Below are 12693 nucleotides of genomic sequence, written 5' to 3'. Positions count from 1 at the left end.
CAGTGCGCCTGGGCAATTTGCAGGCTCTCTGGCTGCAGCGTACCTTTTCCAAGTACGTGTAACTCCAGGTTTTACCGTCAGCAAAAACCCGGGACACAATCCTGCCCTGTCCGTCATAATCGACTTTCTCGCTGGTGGTTCCTCGCTGGATGCTGGCAATTTGACCCGTGGACGAATAGGTGACATTGACGGCCATCAGCTTGCTACTCGGCAGCCAGAGAGTTGGATGCCCTGACGTGTCATAGGCGATCCTCAGGAGAAATTTACGGTGGTCATCATAGATCTTCTCTGTCTTTGTTGTTCGATCAAAGTCAACTGAAAGGAGGTTTCTGCCATTAACCTGGTACAACACAAACAAGATGATAAAATAAATCACGCTGTTCCAATACCAGCCCCTTATTACTCTTCAGGGTCCCCGCTATTGTTTAAACACCATTTATGATGATTGATTCTCTTTGTCAGTAAATTAATTTAGCAACTTCTTGGGTACAAGTGCAAGGCAGTAGATTAACTGCTCTTTTAAAAGGTTTCATTAAGCAGAGAGACAGCCTGGCGTTTGTTCAAAACCCTTTCAATTAAATTTTGTAAACTTAAGCAACTGATAAGAAAAATGCCGAGATGTATTTGCTTTCAAGTTTGCTCAGAAGATAGGAAGGTGGTAAGCCTGACATCGCTGCAAATTACTCAAAGCCCCGCCCTCCCAGAAGACACTGGGAAATAACTGTTCACTAGATTAATCATGGCTACATTAAATAAAACGGTGGTAAATGTGATTCTAGCCCTTTGAAGAACAGTTAAGTAGAAGCTGGAGTCCACATTACTGTAAATTATTAATCAGTTTAAATAGCAGGAGGTTACAAACACGATCCTCGCTTTGGGCTGAGTGCTGAAATGTCACAAGTTTTTGGAATGCCTTTTTCTTTGATAACATCTGGTTAACTGGCAAGGACTTCAGATCCTTCACTCCCACATCTACACAGTCTGACCACCGTGCTTACTTTACAAATCGAGCCCCATGTTGTCCTAGGAACTCCGTGGGGCTCTGTGCCATGCCCAGAATCCACAACTACATCTGGCTGTTACTGTCTGTGATCCAAGGTGCACACCAGCCGGCGTTTGTTGCTATAGTGGACACGTGGCCTTGGTTAAATTCTGCTTTATAGACGGTCTACAGGGTTTGCAGAAGGCCAGGGCCAGTCCATTCTTTGATTTTCTATGCCCCTTTGTGATAATGGTGGCTTCTCCATAACAAAATGCTCCTCAACTGCTCAGACTCTTACAAGTTAAATGGGAAAATCTTAACCTTCATTGACCATGTCCTGGCTAGAACCTTCAAAATGGACAACTCCAGGTGATCACTTATACACACACACACCCCATAGAGGGAAATGACAACCCACACCAATATTCTTACCTGGGAAATCCCATGGACAGAGGAGCCTGGTGGGCTACAGTCCATGGGGTCAAAAAGTTCACAGCAAAGCAAGTGAACAACACCACATACACACACCACACCAATACATGTAAATACATATTTACGTACCTATAAAATATACATGTATGTTTATGTAAATCTGGGATAAACATTTGTGTCTTCTATCATGGCCATTAAACAAGACCCATGAAAAAATACTCCCTAAGCTTTTATTTGAACTCTTCCAATTAGCTCTTCAAGGGGAGTATTGTGAAGTCCACAGAAAGGTAAAGATACCAGCTCAAAAGAAGTTTATGCCTAAAGGCAAAGTGATTTTGGGGGAAAAATACCCAGAGAGATGATCCACAGCATATGAGAAAGCGGAGCCCGGATGAAGTCAGGAGATCTTAATTTTTCAGTTCTGTCATTGTAGATCCCTAGGTCAGGAAGATCCCCTGGAGGAGGGCATGGCAACTCCAATATTCTGGAGAATCCCTTGGACAGAGGAGCCTGGTGGGCTACGGTCCCTAGGGTCACAGAGTCGGACACGACTGAAGCCACTTAGCACGCACGCATGATGTAGGAAAAAGAAAACAACTCTGGACCACAGAGCAACTGGTATGCATTGGTGTGGGCATGTGTGTGTGTGTGTGTTGGAGGAGGAACCCAAGAATCTGAAAGCCCCATTTCCACACCCACAGGGGCTAGGAGCTGCACAACTCTGGGCTCGTGGCCCTCAGAGTCTGTTTCGTCTCTCTGTAAATAAAGAGGTTGGAATGGAGTGTCAACTACAAATTAGTACTTGCCATGTGTATGTGTTAGTTGCTCGGTCATGTCCAACTCATTGCGTCCCCATGGACTGTAGCCCACCAGGCTCCTCTGTCCATGGGATTCTCCAGGCAAGAATACTGCAACAGCTTGCCATGCCCTTCTCCAGGGGAATCTTCCCAGTCCAGGGATTGAATTGGGTCTCCCACATTGCAGGCATATCCTTTATGGTCTGAGTCCCCACGGAAACCCTGGGCATTTGCTATCTACCTCTTACAAGGATTAAATCATGTGCTACTTCAGCTTCTGACCTTCAACATCTCCTGAAAGGAGTTCAGGGTGGAGAGCAGAAATGAGACACTATGCTCTGGAAAATCTGGCAGGACAGGTCTTCAGAAAGATACTCTCAGGGGCTGATTTTATGAACCCAATTCTTGCATCTCCTCGTATCTAGAAAAGCACTAAATTCCTTCATGGTGACGTCTGCTCCTTGTGACTAGCAGAAACCTTCTGGAAAAATATGTGCTTGACTACGTGTATTGTATTCCCCCTTCTCCAAAGTCACATATATACTGACCCTTCCCTTCTCTTTGGAACAGGTTCTCAGAGCTATCATTTTATATGATTCTGACCCACGAGCTGAAGGCTTTCTGGGCTTCCGTTTTCCCAAGTGGAAGTGTCTGCAGATTAGTAGCTCAGCCTTCTGTGAATTGTGAGACTTTACAACTTTGTCTTGGAAAAAGCCTGATGAAGGCACCGCTTGCCGAATGCTTTGTGTACCCTGGAAGGAAGCTACTGGCTAATGTTACAAAGATACATTTTGAAGTCTACAAATTTACAGATTTGATTTGATATCAAATTAGCTCAATAATGGACTGGCAGAATTCAGCTCTTCAGCTTTTATTTGCACACTTATGATGCCTGAGCTTCCCTTGTGGCTCAAATGGTAAAGAAGCTGCCTGCAATGCAGGAGACTGGGGTTTGATCCCTGACTGGGAAGATCCCCTGGAGGAGGGCATGGCAACCCACTGCAGTATTCTTGCCTGGGAAATCCCCACGGACAGAGGAGCCTGGCAGGCTGCAGTCCATAGGATCGTAAAGGGTTGGACACGACTGAGCACACAAGTGATGCCGGAAGAAGCGGCTTCACACAATTTAAACGGTTTCTGAGGGCTCTTATGTTCCTCACGTCGTGACTTGAGAGGGAAACATAAGCCTCAGAGTGTTTAGGCTTGCCCTCCTTTGCCCTTCCTCGGGGTTATTCCAGGCTGCGAATAGCCAAGCAAGACCGCCTGTGTAGTGGGTGTCTGTGGACGGTGCGGCCCATGGCCTTGCCCCACCTTTTTGTGATTTCCTTGCATTCATCTTAATTTGTATATCGGATCTTTATCGCCTTCCTGATTCCTCCTTGTCTCCACGGTGTTCCCTCTGGATAGAGCATAACAGAACATCTGCCCTGCAGATCTGGTAGGACCGTTGGACTAGAAGGGCCTTTTGGTAGAAGGGCCTAAAGACAGGTCTGGGACCCCTTCTTTGCAGGCCTGCACCCTGCTATGGGGCTTCCGATTCGTCTCCTTGGTTTGGGACTATGACTACACCACACTGAAGCGTCTAGAGCGTCTAACACGGCTATCCTGTGAGCCGCCACACCAAGCACATCACATACGGAAACACCTCGAAACGCCATGAGACCAAACGTCTGGAAAGCACTTAACATTTTCCTCTTATCCTGACCAATGCCTTTCTTGGGTCCTCCAACTGAAGAGCTGAGGAAAGAATTAGAATGTGGCTGTTTTTCTCCACACTCCAACCCAAGCCAAGGTTTTCACTGTTCTTACTATTTCCAGACACCACCCACTGTTATTCAATATGTAACGTTTCAGACGATACTAACAACAAACAAAGGATTAACCTCCAAAATACACAAACAGCTTATGGAGCTCAATGTCAAAAAAGCAAACAACCCAATCAAAAAATGGGTGGAAGACCTAAATAGACATCTGTCCAAAGAAGACACACAGATGGTCAAGAGGCGCATGAAAAGATGCTCAACGTCACTAATTATTAGAGAAATACAGCGCTCCGCCCCCTCCCCCAAGGCCCTAACGTTCTCCTTTGGCAGTTGCAGACACAGTGAGACACAATCCCACTTAACTACACCTGTATGAACCATGGCAATTCTGCAAACTTGTTTTGACAGTCATAAAGGGCTAGCATTGTTCCAGACCCCAGAGGCCTTTAATAAATAACATTAAAATACATCATTACATCGTATACTTCACCTAAGATGAAAAGCCTATGTAGTTGTTTAAATACCTTCAGCTACATCAAAGTGAATCCAAATGTTGTGACTAGGTAAGAGGCCACCATGAATTCCTTTGTGATGTACAGCGTTTCTTTGAGCTAAGCATGGAAAAATCTCCATTTTCAAAGATCAGGTCCAGCATGGTGGCAGTTAATCACAATGTCCCTTTGATGTCAGGAGGGGAGGGAGTTATGTTCCCTCTGGAAGGCTTGAAAAACTGAGGCTCAAACAAGTGAAACAGTGTCTGTCTGTCTGACAACACAGGGCACGATCAGACCATATGCGGGTACCTGCCATGTGGGTGACAGTATCTCGCCTCCCTGGGGTCCTTGTTAGAACGTCAACTGTCTGCAGATGGTTTTGCGTCCCCTCCACAGGTCAGAAGTGCCAACTGCTCTGCATGGCCCCCTCCAGGCCCCACTGCTCAGATTATACAGTGAGACACAAGGATGTCACACACACGTGACGGCATAGTAAGTTACATAACGGTCTTCAGAGCTATCACGTCTAGGTTATGCCTTGAAATACCGCTTTGGCTTTCAACTTCTGAGAATTTCTTTTTCAAACAATTCACTAAATGTTTTCCTTTAAGGATAAGAATTCTGGGTAAGTTTAGGTTACTTTTTTTTTTTGACATGGACCATTTTTAAGGTCTACTGAATTTGTTACAATATTGTTTCTGCTTTATGTTTTGGTTTTCTGGCCATGAGGCATGTAGGATCTTACCTCCCAGACCAGGGATTGAACCAACAGCCCCCGCACTGAAAAGTGAAGTCTTAACCACTGGACCACTAGGGAAATCCCCTAGAAGGTGACTTTTCATTATTCAGATGCCATTATAATTTGGGGGAATTGCTCAAAGGCTGATTGCAAGTTCAACCACTGACAAAAATCAGGACTATTAAAAACAAACAACTATTATGCAGGTCTTTCTAAAAAAACAAATATGTAGGTACAAACAAGTGAGCTAAGGAATTGTCAAATCTTTGTTCTGTTTTTCCATGATTTCCTCCGCTGGTTATTCCTATATCTCCAACCCCTTTTCCTCTTAATATAGTTTCACAGAAAATGCTTTTCACGTTGCTCATTTCTTTTATAATTTTTCCTTTTCTCCTCTTTGCCTTTTTTTTTTTTTAAAGCCACTGCATCCAGTGTTCTATCTATTAAACCCATGTAATCTGTTTGATCTAGAGATAGGTTTGCTTTTTGCAGTCAGATGTTGGTGAGGAGGTGCTATTCCTACAGCTTCTCTCTCAGAAAGACCTACAGGCAATAACATAATCCATATTTTAAGCCTGGCTCTTTCTCATTCTTTCATTTATTGAATAAATATTTGACTGCCCACCCATGGGTCAGGCCTTCAAAACAAAAAGCACTTTCTGCTAGAAGATAAGGAAAGGTAAGAGAGGAGACGCCCTCCCGAGCGGCCCAAGTGGTAAAGAGCCCACTTGCGTAGACTCCAGGTCCGGTCCTCCAACCAGATTTTCAGATCATCTCTTTCTCCCTGGAATTCCTCTCTTAGGATCTACAGAGGGGTGGAATGACCAGGCATGGCTGGCACATCCAAGCTTATCTTGAAAATAAGAAACCTTCCCTTGCGATCTTGGTGCCGTCTCCACGTGAGCCATCACACGGATCAGCTGGAAGTCTTTCAGTGTGACTGAACAGGCCATTCTTAAATACTGGATTTTCTGAAATGGCCTGCCGAGGCACTGTCGTTCAGCTATTTAGAAAGAAACTAACACCCGTGCCTGTGTGCACTGGTCTCTTCCTTCCCAAAGGAAGACTCACTTGGAATCAGACTGAGAACCAGAGACTTATAATCAGATTTTTTCCTCTGCTCTTCTTCACTATTGGTGTCTGTGGTTCAGATTCTCTGGGTTAGGGTCACAGAATATGTAGTCATGCCTTTTGTTTTCAAAGGACTTTCACATTATCTCACTTGATTCTGTAGCAATTGTGTGAGACTGTAGCAGGGTAAGGCAGTCAGTTATATTTATCCATAATACAGATAGTCTATACCATGTCTATGGGCTTCCCAGGTGGAGCAGTGGTAAAGAATCCACCTGCCAATGCAGGACATGCAAGAGACACGGGTTCCATCTCCAGGGTCAGGAAGATCCCTGGAGGAGGAAATGGCAACCCACTCCGGTATTCTTGCCTGGGAAATCCCATGGACAGAAGAGCCAGGTGGGCTACAGTCCGTGGGGTCACAAAGAGTTGGACACAACTGAATATATACACACCATGTCTACATCATCATGTTAGAATATCTGCACATTATAGTATTGCTATCATGATATAGATACTATCATACAGATAAAATGATGTTAGGGCTGTTAGATATCTGTTAGAATTTTCCCGTATAGTTTAGTAAGAAGTGGAGCCTGATCTAGAACTCATACTTTTTGAGGACAAATGTGAGCAGGACCTTTATGTCTTTCGATAAAGTAAGTCCCGTGTCTGAGTACAGGTGTGCCTCCGTGTGTGTGTGTGTGTGTGTGTGTAGGCACACCACGCCTGGCTTAGGGACGGTCAAATAAGACAAAGCCTGGGAACTAGCTTCCAGTGTGCAGCGGCCCAGGGAAGCAGGGGCTGGGGCAGTGGTCAGCAGCAGCATTAGACAGACACGCCGGCAGCTCGAGGCCTTGCTTCAGTGGAAAAAAATGCTGAAGCTGAAGCTGCCTCTGGCCACTGACCAAGGCCCTCTGCAAGTGACCCTGAAACGAGCCTGGAGCTGGTTTTCTTGACCATCACGTTGTTGTTGCTGTTCAGTCACTAAGTCCTGCCCAAGTCTTCCACCCCATGGACGGCAGCACACTGGGCTCCTCTCCTCCATTGTCTCCAGGGGTTTGCTCAAACTCATGTCCAGTGAGTCAGTGACGCCATCTAACCATCTCATCCTCTGCAGCCCCCTTCTCCTTTTGCCTTCAGTTACGTTACCCCCCTGCTAATCTTGTTCTTCTTTCTGATGTTCTGTTTTTTCTTCTTGCCTCCCTCTCAGGATAACCCTTGAGCCTCCCCAGCTTCTGTGCACCAGAGCTCTGGGTCTAGGGCCCTGGAGCTGGGGCATCCTGGGGGATGGTAAGATGGGACCACAGCTTTGGTTCCAGAAGATTATGTATTTAGAGTTCCAAACTCCTGCCTTGCGATGGAAGTGGAACTGGAATATAACCTGTGAGCTGAACAGCCTGTATCTGATCACTGATTCTTTTTTTACTTTATTCTATTTCTTGGAAATGGCCAAAATATATCAGCTGTTTCTTAACTGTGAAGTTGGCCTGGTGAATAATGTTAGCCTGTTATACTAATAACTTAACCATTTTTTGGTGCCATTAATAGAACATGAATGGTACACTCCATGTTTTCTTCTCTCTCCTTGATTTTGAGTAGCTTTTTTTTTAAGGCAAGGGAAATAATTTCAGGAATGGTTATCTGCATTTATCTGATAAACAAAAATCTGTTCACTAACAGAAAAAATGAAGCAGGTTCAGTTTACAGTGGCCTGAAGGGGGTTCCTCGTAACCTGTGTTTTAGTCCTTCATCTATATTGTCTTTACTGAACAACTGTCATAAATCACAGCTTGCTTTCTATTTGCATCTGGTCCACAGCATGAAAAGGACGAATAAAAACACCTAACAAGGCAACACAGAGAACATTCTGCAAAGATCAATTTACCCTAGCAATCAGCAATGTTATCATGTGTCTCATAGAAATAAGGTAATTCTGGGACTTCCCTGGTGGCTGTGTGGTTAAGAATGTGCTTGCCAATGCCGGGGACATGGGTTCGATCCCTAATCCGGGAAGATCCTACATGTCACAGAGCAATTCAACCAGTGCACCACAACTACTGAGCCTGCGCTCTTAGAGACTGCAAAGCACAACTACTGAGCCCACACGCTGCCACTGCTGAAGCCTGAACGCCTGTGCTCCGCAACAAGAAAAGCCACCACAGTGGAAGTCTGTGCGCTTCGACTAGAGAAAAGCCCGCACAGCAACAATGATCCAGCACAGTCAAAAAAAAAAAGGTAAGTCTGGGTTTTTCATCAATAGCGAGGAGGTAGGTTCTGACGCTGGTTATCTCCTGTGTGCCCACATTACACTTTTTTTTTTTTGATGTGGACCATTTTTAAAGTCTGTTGAATTTTTGTTACAATGTTGCTTCTGTTTTTATGTTTCGGTTTTTTGGCTGCAGGCATGTGGGATTTTAGCCTTCTGCCAGGGATAGAACCCACATCCCAAGTTCCCAACCACTCTACCACTAGCTGCTGCTAAGTTGCTTCAGTCGCGTCCGACTCTGTGCGACCCCATAGACGGCAGCCCACTAGGCTTCCCCGTCCCTGGGATTTTCCAGGCAAGAACACTGGAGTGGGTTGCCATTTCCTTCTCCAATGCATGAAAGTGAAGTCGCTCAGTCGTGTCCGACTCTAGCGACCCCATGGACTGCAGCCCACCAGGCTCCTCCGTCCATGGGATTTTCCAGGCAAGAGTACTGGAGTGGGGTGCTATTGCCTTCTCCCACTAGAGATGTCTCAAGCCCACACTGTACTTTAAAAATATTGAGAATGCAAAGGCAGACTCCATCTTCCAAAGGCCAGCCCCCTGTCTTTCAATATACATATTTAGGGTTTGGAATACTTGCAATGTTTCAGCCAATGCTTACTCATCCCTATGTCATTACGAAGTCACCTCTCCTGAGTGGGTGAAGGAAAAGCATAAGATTACTAAGGTAATATTAGTAAAACAAGAATCAGTTGTCATCCAGGCTATTTGGGACTATCCTACATGCAAAATCTTCCCTGGTAGCTCAGATGGTAAAGAATCTGCCTGCAATGCAGGAGACTGGGGTTCAATCCCTGGGTCAGAAAGATCCCCTGGAGAAGGAAATGATGACCCACTCCAGTATTCTTGCTAGAGAATCTTGTGGACAGAGGAGCCTGGTGGGCTGCAGTTCATTGGGTCACAAAGAGTTGGACATGACTGAGTGACTCACACATTTTACATGCAAAATCCTAATTTCCTAGGAAAGAATTTGATTTTTAATCAAAGCTATATTGAGAGAACCCTTTTTTCAAATAGTTGGCTTTTACTATGAGCAATCCGATGGCTTGAAGGCTGGCTGTAAGGTAAGGTGTCCCCCTGAGCATGAGCAGGTGAGCCCCAGGCACACTCTCGTGGACAGGCCATTGAATGATGCAGAGGACCGGCTGGCCATCACCACCCTCTGACGCTGACTTACCCTGAGCTTTCGACCGAAGACATTGACTTTGCCTTGAGCCTGCTCCTTCCGGAATCTCCACTCCACCAAATTCTGACCATTTTCGCCAGGCAGAGTCATGTTTCTTTTGGCAACTGTTGGGTTAGCGGTGCCGGCCAGAATGTGGGGCTCGGTCTGGTAATGCGCGTCTAGACCACTGGCACAGATGATACGAAGGGAGCCGTCATAACCAATCTGGTAGCTGTTCCTTAACTGATCTAGAAGGACAAAAATTGCAGAAAACATGAACCATAGGTGTGGACTGAACACTTGGTTGGTTGTGGGGTTATATGCATGTCTAAAACACTGATGGGACTCCATTTATAAGGAATAAAAAGTACTTAATGATATTCTTGTAGAAAATAAACAACTTTGATTTCTGGCATCTCATGCTATTGTGCAGGGGTTCCCCAACCTCCAGGACCCTAATGCCTGATGATCTGAGGTGGAGCTGATATAATAATAATAATAGGAATCAAGTGTACAATAAATGTAGTGCTCTTGAATCATCCCCAAACCATCCCTGGCCCCCAGTCTGGGGGAAAAAACTGTCTTCCATGAAACTTGTCCCTGATGCCAAAAAACCTGGGAACTCCTGATGTAACAGGTTTGGCTGAATATTAAAGGTAACCTTTAGGGGAAAATGTAAAGTCCTTCTCCACTTGAACAGATTTCTTTTTCTCGTGTGCCTGACAAAACGGATGATGGTTCAGCCTCTGTGGAACGTGCAGTAAATGTTTTGCAAAGAACCGAATAATATGGGTTCTTTTAGGAGCCTGTGTCTCACCTTCAGGGTCTTAAGAGACACCCCTTCCTACACCCATCTTTATATCTATCCTTTGTTAAAGACATTTTGAAAAGATTTAATATCTATACTTTCCACACCAAAAATATATAAGGAGCTATTTCCCCCGAAACTGACTTTAAAAAAGGCAGTCACCTTATATTTTGTACAAAACACCCACTCATTTTGTAGGTTATGGACTTAACTAAAGAATTTTAATACCATAGGACCATTTGGGGAAGCAATAAGTTCAAGCAACAGTAATTTTAGATGACTGTAGAGATTACCTGACAGAGCTGGTTAATAAAAACGAGTCAAAGAAGTTTAACTCAAACTCCCTGGTGGTCCAGTGGTTAGGACACTGTGTTTCCATTGCAAGGGGCATGGGTTTGATCCCTGGTGGAGGAAGTAAGATCCTACAAGCCAGGAGGTGTGGCTAAAGAAAAAACCAGCAACAACGCAAATCTATAAAATATTGTATAAGTGTGTTAGTCACTCAGTCATGTCCAAGTCTTTGTGACCCCATGGACTGCAGCCCCCAGGCTCCTCTGTCCATGAGATTTTCCAGGCAAGGATACTGGAGTGGGTTGCCATTTCCTTCTCCAGGGGAATCTTCCCAAGCTGGAAATAAATCTAGCCATAATCTGAAGTGTAACTCAGATTCAACAATTAGTTTTAGAGCAATGACTTCACAGTTGCAGCAGTCATTGTAAATGGGGTTCCTGAAGATTACATCAAAAAGGAATATGGTGGGAGGCTCTCATGGAGATATTGGATGGTTATGCCTACATGAAAGTGATAAGTGTTAGTTGCTCAGTTGTGTCTGACTTTGACCCCATGGACTGCAGCCCGCCAGCTCCTCTGTCCATGGGATTCTCCAGGCAAGAATACTGGAGTGAGTTGCCATTCCCTTCTCCAGGGGATCCTCCTGACCCAGGGATTGAACCTGTGTCTCCTGCATTGCAGGCGGATTCTTTGCCATCTGACCCCCAGGGAAGTCCATATACTGAATGAAAAAATGGAAAGCCCAGATATCACACAAATACTTGGAATCTGGTATAAATTTCCAGTGATGGCATGAGAAGTGGATTCAAAGACTGCATCATCACCCATGGATTCAGAAAGTGCTTAGCCTCACGCTGCTGTCCTTCCATGGCCAGTGACACTGAAGTAAAAAGGGATCGATGAGAGAAGTAGAGAGTGAGAATTAACTTATTAAGTGGGAAAGAAACAAGACTATTTCTAGGTCAACAGAAATATTTAGATATTATGTGATTTTAAATATGTATGTGTGTGCTCAATTGCGTCTGACTCTTTTAAATTAGATTTCTTAGTATGCTCCATGGACTCTCTGCGACCCTGTGGACTGACTGTAGCATATTGGGCACCTACCGACCTGGGGAGTTCATCTTTCAGTGTCCTGTCTTTTTGCCTTTTCATACTCTTCATGGGGTTCTCAAGCCAAGAATCCTGAAGTGGTTTGCCATTGCCTTCTCCAGTGGACCACATTCTGTCAGACCTCTCCACCATAACCCGTCCATCTTGGCCCTGCACGGCATGGCTTAGTTTCATTGAGTTACAGAAGGCTGCGGATGGAGCCAAAGCAAAACCACCACCCAGCTGTGGATGTGACTGGTGATAGAAGCAAAGTCCGATGCTGTAAAGAGTAATCTTGCATAGGAACCTGGAATGTTAGGTCCATGAATCAAAGCAAATTGGAAGTGGTCAAACAGGAGATGGGAGATGGCAAGAGTGAACGTTGACATTCTAGGAATCAGTGAACTAAAATGGACTGGAATGGGTGAATTTAACTCAGATGACCATTATATCTACTACTGTGGGCAAGAATCCCTTAGAAGAAATGGAGTACCCATCATAATCAACAAAAGAGTCCAAAATGCAGTACTTGGATGCAATCTCAAAAATGACATAATGATCTCTGTTCGTTTCCAAGGCAAACCATTCAATATCATGGTAATCCAAGTCTATGCCCTGACCAGTAATGCTGAACAAGCTGAAGTTGAAAGGTTCTATGAAGACCTGCAAGACCATTTATAACTAACACCCCAAGAAGACGTCCTTTTCATTACAGGGGACTGGAATGCAAAAGTAGGAAGTCAAGAAACACCTGGAGTAACAGGCAAATTTGGCCTTGGAGTACAAA

The 12693-nt window shown here is 44.8% G+C and overlaps 1 protein-coding gene across 1 annotated transcript in view; it reads right to left on the bottom strand.

Moving 5' to 3' along the window:
* Positions 1-12693, bottom strand: part of TENM3 (teneurin transmembrane protein 3) — a 588433-nt gene that overhangs the window by 12410 nt on the left and 563330 nt on the right. Inside the window, exons 24-25 of the mRNA XM_010835814.1 lie at positions 9728-9963; positions 44-340 (exon numbers count right to left, since the gene is read on the bottom strand). Coding sequence (XP_010834116.1) covers positions 44-340; positions 9728-9963 — 533 coding nt within the window. The remainder of the gene's footprint in view (positions 1-43; positions 341-9727; positions 9964-12693) is intronic.

This window comes from Bison bison, unplaced genomic scaffold, assembly GCF_000754665.1.
Source record: "Bison bison bison isolate TAMUID 2011002044 unplaced genomic scaffold, Bison_UMD1.0 scf7180017864050, whole genome shotgun sequence".
Lineage (NCBI taxonomy): Eukaryota > Metazoa > Chordata > Mammalia > Artiodactyla > Bovidae > Bison > Bison bison.
The sequence above is the reverse complement of the archived record's forward strand: the minus strand, read 5'-3'. Positions and strand labels throughout refer to the sequence as shown.